Consider the following 22264-nt stretch of genomic DNA (forward strand, 5'->3'; position numbering starts at 1 on the left):
AAAATATGTCAAAAACTTTAAAAGAAAATTAGAAATGTGTCATGGCAGAAACTTTGATCTATCTGTCTGTCTGTCTATCTGTCTGTCTGTCTGTCTATCTATCTGTCTGTCTGTCTATCTGTCTATCTATCTGTCTGTCTGTCTATCTGTCTGTCTGTCTGTCTATCTATCTATCTGTCTGTCTATCTGTCTATCTATCTATCTGTCTGTCTGTCTGTCTGTCTGTCTGTCTGTCTATCTATCTATCTGTCTGTCTGTCTGTCTGTCTATCTGTCTGTCTATAATAAAATATATAAAGGACTAAAGATGACAAAAGCACATACCAAACTACTAAAAATTTCTAAACTATTAAAACTACTATAGGCTAACTAACTACTACAAATAACTGGAATTAAAATGAAAACTAAAATACAAACCTAAAAGCTAACCCCAAAATAGCATATGAATTATATTTATTATATAAATATTACAAAAATTACACTGGTTCTGTCTTCAGTTCAAAATCCAAAAATGTGCCAACACTGCTCTCTACCGTGAGTGCGTGACATCGACGTCAGAATGTTTGCAGCAGTGGCGCAAACAAGCCTGCTTTACGGCAGCTGAGAGGTCGTGCGTGTACTGTGGGCCTGAGGAAGGTTAAAGTGACTCTGGACTGAACGGTCAGTGTTTGTATTTACAATTTGAGAGCTTTTGTATCATTCGTGTAAAATTTATAAATATACCAGCACGAATGTAAACCTTTCGTCGGAAGTTACATGCATTACGTTAGAATAAATGCATAGGGGTTTATCGTTATCAGGCCTAGGCTATCCAGTTAACGTTAGCCAGCAGCAGGAGTACTATTATCAGCACAACTTGTGTTATTCTGCAATGATAATATAAAATAAACAAGCCAATGTTGCTAACGTTAAACGTAGTTTTAACTAACCTGACAGATCGCTTTTTTTTATATAAATCAACGCCAGCTAATGAATATGCTACTAATCAGATTCATTATTTGTATTTTTGTTATTGTAACGTTATTTGTCCTGGTCTTAAATGCTCTTAATTCGCCCTTCCACAAATTAAGGCCTTAAAAAGGTAGTAAATTGGAGCAAAAAGTCCTAAATTAAAATGTAATTATGGTATTGAATGTTTCATGCAACTTGCTGCAAAAAAAAAAAAAACTTGGTTTACAATACAAATGTTTAAAGTTTCTTAAATCAAGATACATTTACTTGAGATGCAAAATAAAAAGTTATTATTATTATTTTATTATTTTTTCTGAGAAACTGACCAATTTAGTTTATACTTAAGACAAAAAAACATCTGTCAGCGCTCAGCGGGTGTAACAACTTTTCTCTTCAGATTTTTCTGAGCCCATTGGCAGATGTTTGTTCTTGTTTTAATCATAAACTCAATACATTTTCTCATCAGTTTCTCAGAAAACTTCTTGTGTCCTTAATCTTGATTTAAGAAACTTTAGACATTTGCACAGGAAATAAATTTTTAAAAGCACTGAGAAACAAACATAATGTTTTTGCATGTACATTAAAAGTTTATAGTTATTTCCATATTTGAGTTGTTGGGAACAGAAGTATTCTGTTTGTGTGTGTGTTTGTGTGTGTGTGTGTGTGTGTGTGTGTGTGTGTGTGTGTGAGAAATGAATTGAAAAAAATAAAAGGGCTTGTTTCGTAGTTTTTAACCATTTGTTGTTAATTCATTTGGGAACATTGACATACTGTGTTCCCTTAAAATTATTGTTTAAATATTATTTACTTGGTCTTGAAAAGGTCTTTAAAAAGTTTTAAATTTACCTTCATAAAACCATATGGCTATAATATATGGAATAATAATTTAGGCATGTCTGCTGTCAACAATAAACATATCAACATGTCAATAATAAACAAGTTTTGGAGATATTCAGTAGTTGCTTATGACCACTTTGCTTTATTTCCTTTATTTAAAGTTCTAGTAATTTCTAAACCTTGAGGTGTAATTTTATATAAAAATGAATAACTGCTTTGTTCAGTGTTCCTAAGCTTGATTGCATTATTGCATTTGTTTTACATGAAATGTTTATTTTCAGTTCCAAGAATCATGCCGTTCGTTGACCTCCAGTCCAGGCTGGGGATTAATCTGGACCAGTGGCTCTTGGCTCAGAGCGGGGAACAGCCACAGAAGCGGGTCGCTCGCTGCCATGCCTTTGAGAAGGAGTGGATAGAGTGCGCCCACGGCATCGGCCAGACCCGGGCCAAAAAGGAATGCAAACTAGAGCTGGAAGACTTCTACGAGTGCATGCACCGCCGAAAGACTGTAAGCACATTCGGAAATATTCAAGCAATGTATTTGAGGTTCTTTACATTGCTAACACTATTATCACTCCTTACAGCAACAGCGCTTATATGAGGTCCGTAAGCAGAAGGAGAAGATGATTAAAGAGGGAACTTACACACCCCCTCCACACCACGCAGGCAATGAGGAGGCCCGGCCCTGAATCCAACCTTATACAATCACTCTCAACACAGTCAAACTGTTGTACAGTTGCTTCCTCACTTGTGTATTATAATATTATTGCTGTATCAACATTGTTTAATGTTCGCGAAATAAATATAATGATTCTGTGTAATTGTTAGTGTCTGTACACTGTCTGTTATATCATTTAGTGTAAATATGTAATACAAGTTTTAAAGGGACAGTTCGTTTTGTCCCTCTGTCATCATTTACTCACCCTCATGTTGTTCATGGCTTTCTTTTTTCTGTGGAACACAAAAGAAGATATTTTGAGTTGTTTTTTTTGTTTTTTTCTTTCAGTCAATAATCACCAAAACATTCTTCAAAAATATATTTGGTAATGCTTCTACTCCACTGAATAATTCCATAATTTCATAGGTTAAAAATAATTCCGTTTTAGATATTCATAGTTTTTTTTTTTTTTAAACAACTTCTCTTTCTTCTTGTGACATGGCTGTGTGCTTCTCTAAAAGAGCTACACAAGTTATTATTGAAACCTTATTGATTATAATGCAGTGGTTCTCAACATTTTTTTTTTTACTCAAAAGCACAATATTCAAAGGTCCCCCCATAAGCTACAATATTTCTGCTGTCATGACAAAGCTGCTTGTTTTCAGACATTTTTCTTTTTATCAAAAAAAATTGGGAATATTGATATATTACAATAACCATAATTTTTTAACCAGAAATTTGCAGAACAGTATGTTCTTCAGTAAGAACAATTATCATTTAGGAGGACAAAGAGAAATATGATTAGCTCACATCTTGGTTTTTTTTTTTTTTGTGTTTTTCAACATTTTAATTTATAAGTTTGTTATTTTAATACATATTAAGGTACACCTTAATATGTATTAAAATAACAAACTACAATCTAAATTACAATAAATAAATCATTACTATATATATATGAAGAGTTCAGATGCAAAAGCCTCTAAGTGGCGTCTGAATTTTTCTTCTAAAATGAGCATTTTTCTTAGGCTCCTATGTTTATGTTCAGTTATTTCACTTAAATGGCAATGAAAAGAACCATTACATTGCTATACAAGTGAAATGACTGAACCTACACACAGGAGCCTGAGAAAAATGCTCATTTTAGTAGAAAATTTCAGATGGCACTTAGAGGCTTTTGCATCTGAACTCTTCATATATTTATAGTAATGATTTATTTATTAATTTAAAAGCTTGAATTTATCTTTTAGGTAGCATGAGACCATCTGATTATTTGTAACGTTTGGTACAGTATATTAAATCTGGTTTTGAGCCTGAACTGAATGCAACTGTCTTTAAGTGGTTTGGTTAGGCTTCCCATGGGACAGCTTCCAGCTGAAAGCTTAATATGAATACATCAATCCATTTGACATCCCCATCACATTACCAAGCCATGATTAGATATTTGGTATGTTGGTCAGTAGGTGGCAGTAAAAAAACATTATTTTTGAGCTTCAATGAACTTGAACTGTTGATTTAAAACTAATAAATGAAGCATCACACTAGAAATAGCACAACTGGGAAATTACTTTTATACTACCGAGACATTTTTGCAAATAAATGGATAAGTATGGCTTATAAACTGCTTGAATAATTGGATGAATATGGTTCATAAACTGCTAGATATTTCCGTTGAGACGCTAGAACAGCTGTCTGAGTACAGTTCAAATGTAAAGTCGAGTGCACGAGTGGAATGAAGACGTGCAGCATCACATGGGTTCAGTTTAGCCTATTTAAGGTCAAACGCTTGCTCTATACAAATTGACGTCATTTTAGATATTGTTTGTCTTCACGTGATAATAATCTTTCTAGAGTTAAAATTTGGGAAAGAATGTCCACAGGATGTCCACTGGTATTTTTAGCGGGGCTGCTCCTCTGTGATGGGTTTTGTTTGCAGTTAATCCTGCACTGTCACACTGAATTCCACTGCAGCTCAATGAGGACAGACAGATTCATTATTATGCTTTTATTATTTTTTTTATAGGTAACTACAAAACAAAACAAAATATAAATAAATAATGTATTTAGTGTGTTTGAAAGGAGAAATCTTGGAAATGTTACTGTATGTGGCCACATTAAGCTTCCCATGGGAAAGCTTAATATGAATACATCAATCCATTTGACATCCCAATCACATTACCAAGACAAGATTAGTTATTTAGTATGTTGGTCAGTGGGTGGCAGTAACAAACCACTATTTTTGAGCTTGAATTAACTTGAATTGTTGACTTAAAACTTATAAATGAGGCATCACACTAGAAACATTTTTGCAAAATCTAAGCAATAAATGGATGAGTATGGTTCATAAACTGCTTGAATAATTGGATGAATATGGTTCATAAACTGCTAGATATTTCCGTTGAGACGCTAGAACAGCTGTCTGAGTACAGTTCAAATGTAAAGTCGAGTGCACGAGTGGAATGAAGACGTGCAGCATCACATGGGTTCAGTTTAGCCTATTTAAGGTCAAAAGCTTGCTCTATACAAATTGACGTCATTTTAGATATTGTTTGTCTTCACGTGATAATAATCTTTCTAGAGTTAAAATTTGGGAAAGAATGTCCACAGGATGTCCACTGGTATTTTTAGCGGGGCTGCTCCTCTGTGATGGGTTTTGTTTGCAGTTAATCCTGCACTGTCACACTGAATTAATTCCACTGTCAATGAGGACAGACAGATTCATTATTATGCTTTTATTATTTTTTTATAGGTAACTACAAAACAAAACAAAATATAAATAAATAATGTATTTAGTGTGTTTGAAAGGAGAAATCTTGGAAATGTTACTGTATGTGGCCACATTTATCACACAGAGGATGCTTGTTGATAGTCTAAACTGGTTTGCTGCTCTTAGCTGGTCTCGCAACCTGGTCAAGTTGTTTGTCAGCTGGTCTGGTTGGTCTCCCAGTGTGAAAAAACCCCCCCTCTAAAACCAGTCAAGAGTCCAGACTGGGAGAGCAGCAAACCATCTTTTAAACCATCACTGGTTTCAGATGCTTATTTTTCAACAGTGATGGCAGAAAAAGAAGCATGTAAATGTAGTTTTTAATATGACAAACATTGCATTTAAATGCAATGTTTGCGTATTAAAAACTACATTTAAATTTTGTGCATCCTGTTTGTTTGCAGTTAATCCTGCACTGTCACACTGAATTCCACTGCAGCTCAATGAGGACAGACAGATTCATTATTATGCTTTTATTATTTTTTTTTATAGGTAACTACAAAACAAAACAAAATATAAATAAATAATGTATTTAGTGTGTTTGAAAGGAGAAATCTTGGAAATGTTAGTGTATGTGGCCACATTTATCACACAGAGGATGCTTGTTGATAGTCTAAACTGGTTTGCTGCTCTTAGCTGGTCTCGCAACCTGGTCAAGTTGTTTGTCAGCTGGTCTGGTTGGTCTCCCAGTGTGAAAAAACCCCCCCTCTAAAACCAGTCAAGAGTCCAGACTGGGAGAGCAGCAAACCATCTTTTAAACCATCACTGGTTTCAGATGCTTATTTTTCAACAGTGATGGCAGAAAAAGAAGCATGTAAATGTAGTTTTTAATATGACAAACATTGCATTTAAATGCAATGTTTGCGTATTAAAAACTACATTTAAATTTTGTGCATCCTGTTGCGTTAACAAAAATTAGATGTGTACCCTTTCCTTATATTGAATTTCAGATTGAAATGAGATTATTAGATTAAATTGATAGGAATTTTGATTGAATTTGATTAGTCTTGTGTGATTTTTATGTAATGCTCATAATGAAGCATTATTAAAAACCATCATCATCATCATTAAAGAGGGTTGGGCTTAAGGGTGGATGAAAAAAGAAGAGTGAGGAAGAGGAGGAGGAGGGGGCCGGAGAAAGAGAGAGCGGGAGAGAAGGAGGGATATGAAAGGAGGGGAATAGACAGCCATTACCGAATCACAGTCTCCATACTGCTCCTCTGTCTACCGGGTCGGTGCAAAAAACGGACCGAGAGTCAGTGTTTCCGTGGCCGGCTGAGAGGCGTGTTTGTCGGGATTGAGAGCCAGCGCATCTCCGCCTCTGTCACCCTGCGTGCGGAAACGGGCACTGCCATTATACGGTAAGAAGGTCCAAATGTCCGTCATTACTCTGTCCGTCAGCTTCGACGATAATCATCGTTTTTTCTTATAATATTTGTGTCACCATTTTAGCTTCTAGTGTTTGTTATAATGTTAACGTTTGAATACTAAATGCTTAACCATCACGTAAAAACCCTAGATTTCCTGCAAGCATCCTCATTTCCATTTAATAATCGGGCATCGGAAGTGCTTAATTCTCTCTGAGATTTATTCATCTCACGCCCGGATGAATGGGTCTTTATAGACAGCCCGTTATTCAGTGTGTTTGGACAAAGAGGCTCTGCACACCTCTGTGGTCACTCTCCTCGGTTTCCGCCACATTACGATCTCTAGCGATGGCTGATGTGTGAACGAATCGTTCTTTGGAGTCGGATCTTTCAGTGGTTCTGTTGAGCCGGTTCACACATTCGTCAACGAATTGGACTGAATCCGCCCGAGCGGTTGAATCAACAACACACTGATGTTTCAAGTAAGACGTAGGAAATATTGAAAGATTGACAATTGTATTAGAGTTTGCTTTTGAACAAATCGTATCTTTAGAAAAAGTACACAAAACGTTAAATGTAAACTATGGTGGTTATAGTATATTAACTTTAGCGTTTCACATGCAGATCTTGTCTTTACATACAACTGACCAGTTTGTGAGCTAAATACAGAAACTTGAACAATAATTCTGTCATGTCGTAAAGCACCGCTAAATTCGATTCATTTAACTGTTGAACTGTTCGAAAGAACCGATCCGCGAAATGAGTCGGATTTTCCATCACTTTGCTGTGGTAGTGGTACGTGTTGAAAGAAGGGGCGTTCCTAGGGAAATATTTATGGATCTATGCACATGTCTTTCCCTTCATAAATGGTGAATATTCATTCATGTCTTCGAGAGACGAACAAAAGGGTTGTGCTCAATGTGTTTACATAATCACAACCATTCCTGGGCTAAAATGTGAAAGTACAGAAGGTTGAGTGGGTAAAGGCTATTTCTAACAACATCCACAGATGGTTTCCTGCCCTGTGCTCCTATAGAGATGCACATACACCATGTCTGCCTGCTGTGTGAGTGTAACCATTCTGCTCATTTCAGTTTCAGACATTCCAAAAGATACATTTAGATGCTTTGAAGTTATCACATCTAATTAAAAAAAATTATGGTGCAAGGTTTGGGGCACTAGCCCCTCACAGTTTTTGTGACATGCTAAGTCTGAATAATAAATTACATAACAAATATTAGAAATCACAATTGCAAGACAGAAAGTCAGGTCGTTGCAATTACGACATCAAAGCTGCAGAAAAGTGTTCAGAGGCACTGATAATATTGCTAATTTCTTCATTTACATCACATTCAAGCATTGTCCATACATGAGTTTTACATCTCGAGGTTCCTGACAGTTAGAGGCCTCAGGCACTGGCCCCATTGGCCTGGTACGTAATCCATCCTTGATCTGATCAAATGGGGCTTATTGTAGCTACTGCCTTTTGGCAAAACATGCAAAACCTCAAAAATAGGACAAATAGTGTCTGTGATTGCGGCATGTCTTGTGATTTTTTTTTATAGACTCCAGCACTAATGAAATCCGATCAAACATTTTAGCCAGTAATCAAAAAATGCTACTATCCTTGCAAGCAGGATTGTCTATTTTAGCACTTTATATTTACTGTATCTGTCTTTTGCAGGACATGTTACCAGGTCAGATTTGTTGAAATAGATCAGTGGTTTTCAACTGGTGGGTTTCGACCAAAAACATGGGCCACAGGTCTTTTCTGTGGACAGTGGGTGAAAACGAAACTAAATGAAAGTAACATAATGCAGCTAACCATAGCATAACAACAACCTAGACTACATTAAATATGGGTTCACAACAAAAATAAGTTCGTGTTTACCACAATGTAATTATATTATGCTAAATTAATGCATTTCAGTGATTATTTTAATCCTCATGTTGTGTTTCGGTCATATCTTTTTTTTATGGTGTTACCAGCCTACAAAAATGTGCTTATAATTTGTATTTACTTTTTTTGTTTGTTATGCTGTATTAATACCAAATATTGGATTCAATCTTTTTATCACCTTGTTTTGTTTGAATTAGGACAGGTTTTTGTATTTATTTTTGGAACTGATTGATCGTAGGCATTATTGATCTGAGTTTATGCACCTCCGTTTTTAGTTGAATATTGCCAAAATTATCATTGCTACAAAATAAATATACAACCTGTGCTGAAAGAAAACAAGCTGACAAGATTTTGTGATAATTTTGCATAATGAGAGATTTACAAGCAGTTTTAAAAAGGCTGGTCATTTTTGACTGACAACAAATTAGGTAAAGGATTTTCAGCAGAACAAGGTTTTAAAGCGATAGTTCACCCAAAAATGAAAACTCTGTCATCAACAGTTGTCTGTAGCCATTGACTTGTGAAACTTAGTGGTTACCATTTGGTTGCCAACATTCTTCAAAATATGTTCTCTTATGTTCAACAGAAGAAAGAAACTCACACAGGTTTGGAACAACTTGAGGGCGAGTAAATGATGACAGAGTTTTCATTTTGGGGTGAGCTATTCCTTTGAGGATTTTTTGTTGGTCCATACTTTGATGGGCCCTGAAGCAAAACCAATTTAGAGCCCCTAATATATAAAGGCACAAACTGCTCTAAACGTGCAGAATGATAAATGTCATATTTTCCATAAGAACTAATGCCTAAATGCCCACAGTGCTCTGAATAATGCAAAGCCATTATTTATTGCTATGATAAGATCCCCTCCTCCATAATCATTCCCAGCAAGTGTCATTATTGAGTGAGTGTGTCTATAGTGATGTGTCAGTGTTACTCATAGCAGATGCTTCTATCCTCATGGGTGAATGCGCATGAACACATCTTTGTACAAGAGAACAAATGCCACCAGCCTCTGTTCCACAAACTTATCATTTCTCTCGAAGGGAAATGGAGCAGTGGTGCAATAATAAGGCTGTTCTGGGATGTGCTTGGCCAACGTTGTGGGAAGCCAGACTCTTTGTGCAAATGCAGACCCAGTTGCACAGAGACTTTAAATCAACACAACAGCACTCTGTCAGTGCACTGGGTGCATTCAGCTGTCGTGAAATTACTCAGTGTGGTGGTAGGAAAGAAATGAGAGATGAAATAATGTAAAAGAGAGCAGTACTTTCCTCCCTTTTCCTTCACAGGCATAATGACATAGCAAGGTTTTGAAAACAGCATTGCCTCTATTTATATCTGTTGGCTGCCACTGAACTGCATGCTGTCAGGCAACAGCGGGATGGCTAAGAGATCTAGCTTCAGCAACATGGTTTTGAGTGAACTTAGTCCTGCTTTCGAGAAGCAGTAAAGGACATATCTGGTTGTATGCAGGGAATATACACTTTCTGATATGTAGAAATGGTTTCCAGGACAGACTCGTTCACATCAACATTACATTTATGCATTTTACTGACACTTTTTCATCCAAAGCAACTCACACTTCATTAATACAACGTACAAAGATACATTTTGTCAACTTATTTGTTATATGGAAATCAAACTAATGACCCTGAAGTTGCGCTACAGTTTGAGCTACAGGAAATGACATTCTAGCAACATGCTAGATGATATTATACAGATTATTTATAATATTATGAACTAATACCTAAATGGAAAAAGAAAAAAAAGAATAATTGAAAGAAAGAAAAATGCATGAAGACATAAATATAAATCAAGAAGTAATTTACTATATTCTTTTTATTATTTTAGTATTTTTTAAAGAAATAGAACTAGTAATATTTGGGGGAAAGATATGCATCCATCAATCCATCCATTTATCTCTACTTGGTCACAGGACAAAGGATTAATCAAAAATAAAAATACATACATGCATACATACATACATACGTATATATAAATTTACTGTATGATAAAATAGAAACATTTACTTGAACTATTTTTAAGGAAATAGAGGATAATTTTGATAAAAGTGTCTTTCCATTGTTGTGGTTAAATATCAAAAATTCATGAAAATGAATTCAAGGAAAAATGTTGTAAAATATTTATGGTTACACCCAAAGTGTTGCCTTGGGGAAAAAAAATGTGCCAACCCCCTTCCCCCCTACTTAATTCGAAGGCTATACCATAGAAAACCCACTCATCACACGGCCTGGGACAACATTCCCGGCTGTCCCCCCGACAACGACCCTGGTTCCACCACATTCTAGAGTTATTAAATCAAAGCATTAGTTGAAAATGGTATAAAAGCTTTTAAAAACCATATGACAACAACAGAAAAACAGAGCAAGAATTAGATGTGCATTTTACACTAAATCTTTACAAATAAATATATATTTTTACATCATCTTGGACACCCTTTTTTGCCATTAATTCAGATACTTTAATTAATTAAGAATTTTAGTGAATAATAAAATAATTTTAAAAATACAGTTGCAAATGTATATATATATATATATATATATATATATATATTACACACACACAAACACATATATAATGTCTATCAATATATATAAAATATATACATATTTTAAATATAAAAAATATATAAATACTGTCCTAGAGTAGCCATAGCTCTTCTAGCAAGCCTTTCATGAATGGCGTGAGTAGATTGGACAGGGGAGCACATCTCCAGACAGCTTTCACTGAGCTCACTTATATCGAGGAGTAATGTGACGGACAGGAACCTACTCTAGCCCCCTTGGGCCCCATTCCTTCCAGCTGATCACAGAGGAATGCACATCAGAGAGGTCTGGCCCAGCCAAATGCAATTTCCAATACTGATCAGGACCTGTTTTAATAGTACCGTGACTGAAAAGAGAGTTCGATCCTCCTGCCACTTTTCCTTCTCATCATCATTGTTGAAGTGAGTCACAAATCTCACAAATCCGGCCTTATTTTCTACTCATGTTCTCTGGTGTATAGTAGTTGTACGTTGCCCTATGGGTGATGAATTATACATCTCACACACTTACACGCTTCTGTTTCCATCCTGACCTTATTTCTGTTTCCCTTTTTACCCTGCCACCCCTCATATACCTCCACCCAGCCCTCTGGCGAGATGTCTTCCTCAGACGAGGAGAGCCTGAGTGAACGTTCGTGTGTGAGCGAGCGTTCGTTCCGCAGCGAGAGGTCTGGGGGCTCTCTCTCGCCCTGCGCCCACAGCACAGCCGGGCCCAAAGGGGACACTCTGCCATGGAACCTATCCAAACATGAGAGACGCAAGCGCAAGAGCCAGGACTCAGTGCTGGACCCCGCAGAGAGGGCAGTTGTGCGAGTCGCAGGTAAGAGATTTGACTGTGACACTGAGAAGTGTGTGTTCAGAAAGAGTTCTTTAGGGATAGTGCACCCCAAAAAAAAGAAGAAAAAAAAAAAGGAATCATTAACTAACCTTCACGTCGTTCCAAAACTGACCCTCTTTCTTCTAAAGAACACAAAAGTAGAATTTTTCGACTGAAAAAAAAAATGTTTCAACTGTTTTTGTCCATATAATGAAAGTCAATGGGATCCAAAACAACAAAGGACCACATTGACTTGCATTATATGGACAGAAAACACTGATACATTTTTGATCCCAAAATGATCCCTTTGAGCAAAATAATGAACTCACTTCAAATCAAATCTATAAATTTGACTTACCGAGCAAGTGGCCCTTGTTTTGTGTGTCCTGAGTCATTGATTTGATTTAAAGCAGTCTGGAAGTTGACTAAAGTCGGAAAGGAGGACATGCAGTGCTTCCTAGATACCGTATAACATTAGTGTTCTGGGATTCAGCATTGATACATACAGCTGCATGTGGATCAAGTTCTGTGAAATAAACTGTGATTGGGCTCGTGTGGGAGAAAGAGGCCAAATGTTAGGAGCCGAACTGTTTTGAGACTCTTTTTAGACACACGCTGGCTGTTGCTCTGGCTTTTCCTGCTGATTTCATTACTCCTGACAGACCGTGTCTGTGTTGCTGAACTAAACAGTTGTTGAATACAGAGAGAAAACTGGCTAAAGGGAAAGAGGTTTAGTTACTTTTTTGTGACTTGGTTTTTATGCGATCAAAAGTGTGAGAAAACACTAGTCACTGTTTACTAGGTTTATAAAAACGGATACAAGTATATCCAAGGCACATTTGGAATGCTTTGCAGACTGTCACGCTATGGCCTCAACAGAGTTTTTCCTGCCAATCCTAACCTCACATTTTTTACGACCAGTGTCGAGCTTGTGTCCCTCTAGATTCGCCTCTGTCAGACACGATCTGTGTTTGTTCCATCAACGTTTGGGCCTTTCTTTTTGGTCTGGAAAGCTTGTTTGTTGTTATAGGGGAATGCTGGATTAAATTGTACAAGCTTTATGATTTTTTGCATAGTCATAAGCCTAAAATACAGTGACTTGACAGCAATAACCATTTTTGAAGTCTATATAAGGGTCAACGATATGTCGCACATTTTTATTTTGTCTGGATCTATTAATTTATCTAAAAATACCGTTACGTTAAAAATAGTGCTGTCAATAGATTAAAAAATTTTACTGATTAATCACACATTTTTTTCTGAATATGAATCGCAATGAATCCCACCTAACATTAAAGTTTTTAAATATACTTTTATATTGCAATACTTTCACATGCAATCTTCAAATTAATGTAGAAACAACATAAATACTGTATATTTTTAATATTTGTTTAATGCCATCTTTTTTTATAAATGAAGGCGAGTATCATTGATAGCAATACTACTGATGTCTCTAGGAATGTTTTCCCCTTAATATTTAACCATTGACTATAGCCATTCAACATTACAGTGCAATTGAGAGCTATCAGTTTGAACATTTATTAGACTTTAAAAAAGAGCAACTTCTAATTTAAGTGAACTTAAAACAATCTTCACGTAAACCCATTAAAGTAGGAAATATACAGAAATTGAATAAAGTTATCAAATACTAAATTCTAAATTAAGTATATATGAATCCTTAAAGCTACATAAGTTATTGCTTTCCTCTTTTCAATAACTGCCGCTGCTGAGCATGACGTTAAATATTTTAAACGCTGTTAAACTGGAAAAATTAATCACCTGCGTTAACGCGCTAATTTTGACAGCACTAATTAAAATACATACACACAATGACTTGAATACATATGATGAACATGCATTCATTTTTATATTTCAAATAAAATATTAAAAAGTTGAAATTATATGAATCAGGGTAATATAGCTGTCCTGATATTGTAACAAACAAAAAGCCTCAATAAAAGAATGAAATTGTATTGGGTAGTTAGGCATCTTTTTTATTATTTCTTAGGGAGAAAAAACATTTTAAGAAAACTGCTTTAAAGAACATTTTAATACAAAAAATTATTCTTTTAAGCCCTTAACTGTCTCTCACATTTTTGAACATAGACGTGAAAGTGCACGATCCAAACTTACATTTTTATAATTCATGAACGAAAACATTTTGTAACATGATATTGATGTACCATTTTCATGGTAATGCAATGTTTGATTTTAAAATGGGTTTCAAAGGATGAATTTTGAGATTTCAAGTTTTCAATTGATATATAATTTCTGATGATTTCTAAAGTGTGATAGAGAAAAAGGCAACAAAGAAGACTTTTTTTGACAAAGGTCAGAACTCCTGTATATGTAGATTTTTGAGGTGCACTCTTGTCAAAAATTAATCTATTACTTTTCCTACATAATTTTGAACAAAAACATTGGTGAAATATCTATTTAGGAGTCTTAGACCTTTCCAACGATATATAGTTTGTCATGATTAGATTAGGATTTAATTGTAATATAGTGAAGTAAACTTAGGCGTCCCACAGAGGGGACGGGTGACAGTTAAAGGGTTTTAAAATCGGATAATTTTAACTTTTTCAAATTATACAATAAAGGAGTGTGACATATCAAAATTGCCTGCCTGGTTGTTTATTATCTCTGACACTTGTGTCGAGGGACCTGTGTCCGTTAAAACTGCAACTTTTTCAGGCAGCTCAATGGGTGACTCAGCCTGAATCCCTCAATTCCCTTGTTGCCATGGGTTACCTGTTTGCTTTTCCAGTCCCCCTTAGTTTCCATGGTTATGAAATAGGAGGGAAAGGGAATCAAAAAGCACGAAAGCCTGAAAAACAAGTAGTGATATAGTTAGCAAGATCGTTTGAATTTCAATTTGAGTTTCAGAAAAGAGAAAGTAGTTATGTGAAGCTTAAATCATTTAAAAGAAATGATTGAAAGAATGAAGAGAAAATAAAAAGAAGGTGATGACAATGGATGAGAGAAGAGAAGGGGCAAAACAAAAAGGACAAGGTTCAAAGAGGAGGTTAAAGGGGAAGGGAAATGATGGCGTTTAAAGGGACGAGGTTAGAGAGACAATGAGCATGGAGGGAATAACTGGAAGGAAGGCAAGTGTGTGTGTCTGATTTACAGCACTTCAGTCTTGGAATGCCATGCTGCAAAACAGTTATGACAGTTGCCTAGAAAACATAGCGAGTTTACAAACACAAACTACTCTATGCACACAGCAGGTGAAGCTGTTCGAACCCAAGCTGCAGTCCAAAGGCAATAAATTGGCTAAATCACAGCGATGTCAAAGACTTTGGAGTCTGGGTGGCCGTTTACTGTTGTGAGTGGTGTCTGAATCAGTACATACTAAAGAAAGCGGATAAGAGGCTGATGAAGCCATAATTTCACACTTGTTTAAATGTGGCATGACAGGGAGAGTCACAATGGAAAAACACTTTCAAAGCGCTTCCCATCAAGGTTTATTGTTGTTGCCCACCTACAGAGTAAGAAAAGAAACAAAATGTGTGCTTTAAAATCCATTGGAAAGAAATTGTTTGTTCCCCAATTTTAGTTAAATCAAAATTATTTAGTAAATCGAGAAAATTATTATTTTACCATATTTTTTTTCCCCGCATGTCATGTACAGGGCTCCGTAGAGACCATTTTTTATATTCGCAATACCTTTGCCTTCATTTACTGCTCACTTAAAGTAAATCTTTAAAAACATAACATTTTTATAACACTGTGAAACATAACCATTAGCAAATCTCAAAATGAGTATTTTTTTCATTCTGTAAATTATAATATTGTGCTGAAAATGTACTCACTCTCAGGCCATCCGAGATGCAGATGCTTGTTTAAAATGAAAGGAATTACAATAATGCAAGTAATCCACATGACTTCAGTCCATCAGTTAATGTCTTGTGTAGTGAAAAGCTGTGGGTTTGTATGAAACAAATCCATCAAGGCATTTTAACTATAACTGTCGCTTCACTTCCAAAATATGACTCCATAATCCATAATTAAAATCCACAGACATTGTTTAGAACTGTTTTGGACTGGTTTTGCTTGTAAACGGTGCTTAATCTGTGCATGTTTTTCTCCTGATTTAAACGAGATGACTTTTTCACTGGAGAAAGCAATATTGATAGATTTGTACTATATATAAACTTTGTAATGATGGATTTTCTTCTTACAAACACACAGCTTTTCACTTCACAAAACATTAACTGGAGTCATGTTGTGGATTATTGTGTTTTTATCAGCTGTTTGAACTCTCATCCTGACGGCACCCATTCACTGCAGAGAATGCATTGGTGAGCAAGTGACGTAATGCTACATTTCTCCAGATCTGTTCTGGTGAAGAAACCAAACCATCTATATCTTGGATGGCCTGAGGGTCTGAGGTCTGAATTTTCAGCAAATTTTCATTTTTGGGTGAACTATTCCTTTAAATTGTAGTTTCTAATGTTTCATTTTGACTTCATTTAGACAAAACAGTATTATAATACTGGCCTTGTATTGGTTATCAGCCAAAACATGACAATAATAATTGTTGTTTAATAATCTGTACTGGTCAGAATTTTATTGGTCCACCCCTATGTGAAAGTTTAGGAGTCCCAAAGATAATATGGCATGTTTTTCTTTGTTTTTTGGTAATGGATGTAGCTTTAATGCGCCACCTCAATCACAGAACTAAACTCCATTACTTCTGCATATTTCATAAGGGTATCTGTTTGGCAGAGACACATTTATGTGGCTAAATGTAAACAGAATGTGCATACCTAGTCAAATTGCAGTCCGATCGATCAAGCACTTGAAGTGACTAAGCATAAATAGGCCCTTAAGAGCTTTTAAATGTAGACTAACTGTGAATGCTATACATGTAGAATGTTATCCTCTTATTCTGAGCTGGATGAGAAAAGGGATCTTATTTATATAAAAATGAGTAAACTGATCCACTGTCACTGAAGTAAATTGCCTGAGACATAATCCATAATAATCGTGAACCTAAAAATATTGTGCTTTTAAAAATTATTTTTATGATAATTCCACCTGCAAGAAATGAATGACATTACAGCTATTTTAAAAGCAAAAATACATTTTAATAGGCAATCTTGCTTGATTTAATTATGATGCCCCCTTTTCCCGGAGATGTGCACATGTAATGTGCCTCAGTGGTGTGTGTTTACTGTTTAGGGACTCATTGGGCCAACAGCAATATCCGCTGTCAGGCTAGCAGTTGTTAGATGTTCTGTGGGGTTATGTGTGCCTTCCAGGTCTCACACACTACTTTGTTGTTGTGCAAGTGTGTGTATCTTTGCTGTATTAGCCTGTGGTATAGGATATAGAGGAATGTGGTGGAGAAGTATTGCGAATGTTTCAACACTCTCTTTAAAAGCATTTGGAACTAAACTTTCCTGGTCACCCAAGGAAGGCTCGGCTACTAGGCAATTTTCATGGATCTACACCTGCTCTCAATATACAGGAATGCATGTCCCAACACATGCAAAGGATATAGATCAGACAATGTTTATAACAGCAGCTTGATGTGAGCGTGCTATCAAATTGACTTTTTATGAGGAGATAAGTGACGGAGGGGATTTGTGTCACATAAATGTCCTAAGAACATTACATTTATTCAGGGAGAAGACTTTGTGTTTAAAGCAACTAGTAAAAGTAAAGATTCATGATTTATTTGTTGTTTAACAACCCAAGTGGTGACAAAGGTTTGAAGTGGTTGGATCAGCAGTTCTTGGCCTGGGTTTGAGTCTTGTGAGGGCATCTAGTTTTGGAAAGTCTGGTCTTCTTATGAAACTGATATGTTAGGAGTTTGGAGGGTTTGTATGTACTTTTTTTCCTCTTCTTCTTTTTTTTTTTTTTGATGACTGATAAGGGAAATCTGAATCAAATCAGTGACTTTATTTTGCCTGAAATTACTCTCTGCAGCTGTTAGGTGGCAGTGCGGTAATGCGGTAAAAAGCCTATCCACTGATTCTTGAACACGGGGACAAAAAGAGGCTACAAATTTGAGAAAAAAGTCAGTATATAAAGGAAGTATTCTGGATTAATCTGTTCAGCATGCTTAGAGACCTATTTTCGGATGTCCAGCTACTTCCATTTTGTAATAAAATGTGATTTTCGTTGCCTACCACGCAATATATTTGTTAATATAATGTGGTTCAACACTGCCAAATCCACAAATTATGTGGTTATAATAAAATAAAAGTATTATAAACATTTACAAATCTAGAATTCCCTTCAAAGAATTAATGAATTAATTGAGACTTCAGATAATCGGTTCCATCTATCACCACAAGCAAACCTTATGGCATAGACAAATAATCATACATATTATATTCAGTAGACATATTATTTTCCCAGTGTACTATGATCTACATATATTTATGTTACTAATAGGAACATTCCTCAAATCCCACACAATGTATTTACAATTTGTGTGACAGAGTTGATATGGCTGTGACAGAAAATATGAGCACAACCACTTAAAACAGAGCCCGTGTGGGTTTTTACATCACAGTAAGAATATAAAGGCTGCCTATCTGACAGTGCTGATAAAAAATAATCTGTATAAAGCAGGTGGTTATAGGGGTCGTAAGAGATGCGCCTCTCCGCTTTAACCAGTCGGGGGCGACAAAACCCAAGAATCAGACTCGACAACATCAGCCATTGTTACCATGAATTTCCTGCGCTGGATGTGCCTGGCGTGGCTGTGGAAGGAAGGAAGGAAGGGAGGGATGGAGGAGGAGAGCGCAGGCACTGCGGGAAGAATAGAGAAACCTGAACCCCATTCGCACTGGGGAAAAGAGAGGGACACACGCCGTGTGATTATTATAGAAGCGGCCATTACATTGAGCAGCACGGATGGAAAAAATATAATATAGCGGGTACCGGCGAATCAACAACGCATCGACAAAGGAATACAAGAAGCACTGCCCGGATACCGTTTCACTGAGGCCTCATATCTGCTTTCGGAAGGAGCCGAACGGACCGCCCACCGCTCAGAGACACACACATACTTGAGAAGCGCACACATATAAACCCAATCACCGGCCCGCACGCGCTACAATGGACTTTAAATACGATAACCGCTGGGATTCTGATCTACACCAATGAAAGATGGGTTTATATAGTAGTACATCTAGATTTAATCCGTTTCAGATGTTTAACCGTCATATATGATAAGGGATATTTACTCTAAACATAGATATTTACGTATTGTTATTTATCTAATCTTTTTATGACGGCACGTTTATAGGAACCGCCGGTCCTAAGTCGCTTTATATCGCTCGATTTATTTAATTCATCGCGTTTACGATCACCAAATATAATATAATACGCTTTAGAAGCATATTGAAGCGGGAATAAGTCTTTATCCGCTGTGGATATTTAACGCAAACGGGACTTGACAGCTGTTGTCTGACGACCGGGATCCACCGTTCTGGATTACTCTATCGGCGGGCCGCTGTAAGTCGGCCAGCGGGAGTGAGGGGGGCGTGTTAGAGCGAGCCGTTTTAGGGGGGCGTGCGATGTGATTCATCTGCGATTATGAACGCGATATTGCCTAATTGTCATTGAACTACGGCTCTGTGTAGTGAATGCCGCTCCATCTGAAAGCAGGTGATGGAGATTTACTACTAATCACGGGACCGGCTTTACTGACGAGATGCGCATGACAATCGCATGCGATTAATTGCACAGCCCTACAACAGACATTTTCAAAGTGGTTGCTAAGGGAGTTGTTTTATTTTGATGAATGAAGAAGGACTAAGGGCAGCAAGATCTGAACTTATGCAACCCTCAACTTCCTTCTTGTATTCTATTTATGCCTCTTGTTTATTCTTATTCTTTATGTATTGACGCAGACAGCCTTCATCTTTTCTTCCCAGGCTAGCTTTGTCAAAGGTCAATCGATTTAACTTTATACGCCCCACTGACTCTCAATTGGACGTGTATGTCACCGTATCTGTTGTGACGTGTACTTTGTTTTATGCCGAGTAATGTTTGAACGTGCAATTATTTATTTTTTGATTCATTAAATACATACACACTACCAGTTAAAAGTTTGGACATACTTGAATAATTCATGGTCTTTTGATTCGAAAAGCTTAAAATGAAATAATTAGGACCATGACGAAATTTCGTTACTAAAATATTTACATTTCTAAAATGTTTAAATAGGTTTGCTGGATATTTGGATATTTATAAAATAGTTATACAAATATAAATTGCGACTACATTGAATTGCTACAATATTTTTTTATTTTTTTATTTATTGGTAAGTTGATAAACTCGGCTGCATAGTAAAGGAGAAGGAGCCAACGAGAGTCCAGCGTACACTGGAACTTTAATACTGTTTAAAATACTGGTTAATGCAGAACTGTTGAGATAATACATTTTTTGTTCACTACATTATTCGATTATTTGGAATGTGTAAACTATTAGGCCTAATGATAAATAATGTGTAGGTGTTTTCAAAGCTTTGACTTGTTGTGTATTCCAGTATCATGTGATGTTTTCAGAGTTTGAAACTTTCTGTGTCAATATCTCTCAAACTTCCCCTGCTGTTTGCGGTGAAACATGAGCGTTCACACATATACAAATGTGTACATTCCTTAATGTTTTTATAAGGCTTTCAGCTGTGTCACTTGTGGCAGTTTCATGAAGAATAGGAGAGGAAATGTGAGAAATGTGGATTTGGTGGCTTGGGAAGGTGTCACTTGAAGCTGAAATCTGAGTTGGACACATGATACTGGATTAAATAATTCAAAGGCCCCTGTATGCGAGTGCATGTCTGTTTATAAGAGGGTGGTGGCTATTTGGACCATATTTGTATTTTGTTTTGAACTTAAGTTGTTTTTCCGTATGCATTGAGTTAACTGAAGCTCAAAGACAATAGCAGGATATGGAAGACCAACTACTGTCCAGAATGAGAATGAGACAGAACCATAAGTCTGAAGAAAACAGACTCGTTCAGGATATACAAACCACAGCAGCTTGCAAACGGCAGAAAGGGACACAGCCCTGGTGCCGGTGGTCTGCTGTCGCTCCATAAGACAGATACAGTTGATATCCTAGGGACATGCATGGAGATTGTGAAATAGTCACAGTTGATGCCAGACCAGAACTGCTTTGCTAGATTGTACACAAGTCGAGTTCATGATATGCATAGGAAATGGGCTCCTTTATTTTTAATGTAGATGCGTGTAACTGAAGGTTTTATACTGTATCCAGTGCAATGCAGTTTTGTCATTTGGCTTTGTCTCATGTTTTCCCCCCACCCATAGTGTTTGCCTCGCTCAGTTTTACTGGCCTTTGGCCTGTTCACCCTGAGGTCCCTGATCCCAGTGACACTGAAACACACACAAACACTGACTTCACAGACTGTGTTTGTGTGTGTCCGTTTCCTCTAGTGAGCCAGAGGAAGTGGCCGTTTGGAAGGAAGCCTCTTCTAGCTGTCTCGTCAGTTTCTTTGTTTGTGCTGTAAATACCCTAAAGATATTCCTGCTGTTTTTGTCTTTAATCCAGTTAGAATGCTTGTCATGTTACTTTCATATTAAGTCTTTTATTTTGAAAGCTGTAGTTGTGCTTTCAAATCCCTAACTTTGGTATTAATGTTGCAATGAAGTGAAAGTAGCAACAGATCTATTTTTTTCCATATTATGACGTACCTCTGAGTGAAACAGATTATCGAATAAGAAAAATGTAGAGGACTTGGTTCTATCCATCAGTTTTGATTGGATGGAGGAAGATCTGAATGTGGGCTTGCCGTCAATTGTAAGAAAGAGGTGGGGTTTAAGTGGACGAAATGATTGAAGAAATCCACCATACGTCACCAGAAAAAAGTCTTGTCGGTTCGTCGGAAGATAATGACATTTTGATTTCAAGTGATTGTTTCACCAATTAAACTACTAAAATTAAATTAGCTTTCTATTTAAAAACGTTTTAAAGTTTCATTTTGATTCATTGATTGGAAATGACGCAATAGGATTTGATTCTTTCAGACGGAAAGTCCCAAAAACATTCCAGTGTTTGTCTATTGAACCTTCAACCTTTTGCTATTTTGGAGGAGAAATGTGAGCTTGAGGCAGTGCACAGAGGCAGACAAATGATCGAGGATGGATCGGTACAACTGAATTTTTCCACATGGCCTATTTTCCCCTGAATCCTTGTCATTCTTCCTCTCACGGTGACCATGAGTACATACAGCCTCAGCCTTGGCCTCTGTCTTCCCCCTCCCTTTCTCCCTTATTCTCTCTCTCTCTTTTCCTCCTCTATACTGTAACGCCGCAGGATTTCCCTCCTTGCACTTCCTGTTTGGCCACATTCTGCACCAGCACCTGACTGTGTCAGTGGGGAAAAAGCCGTCAGAGGGCTGATCCTCTTTGGTTCAGGATGT

The 22264-nt window shown here is 36.7% G+C and overlaps 1 protein-coding gene across 1 annotated transcript; it reads left to right on the plus strand.

Moving 5' to 3' along the window:
• Positions 1 to 561: 561 nt before the first annotated feature.
• LOC107724314 (NADH dehydrogenase [ubiquinone] iron-sulfur protein 5-like) lies at positions 562 to 2673 on the plus strand. The gene is made up of 3 exons (XM_016533184.1): positions 562 to 659; positions 2069 to 2295; positions 2372 to 2673. The coding sequence occupies exons 2-3, from the start codon at positions 2080 to 2082 to the stop codon at positions 2474 to 2476; spliced, it is 321 nt and encodes a 106-aa protein (XP_016388670.1). The 5' UTR covers positions 562 to 659; positions 2069 to 2079; the 3' UTR covers positions 2477 to 2673.
• Positions 2674 to 22264: the final 19591 nt, after the last annotated feature.

Source organism: Sinocyclocheilus rhinocerous, unplaced genomic scaffold (genome assembly GCF_001515625.1).
Source record: "Sinocyclocheilus rhinocerous isolate Xijiao unplaced genomic scaffold, SAMN03320098_v1.1 scaffold574, whole genome shotgun sequence".
NCBI lineage: Eukaryota > Metazoa > Chordata > Actinopteri > Cypriniformes > Cyprinidae > Sinocyclocheilus > Sinocyclocheilus rhinocerous.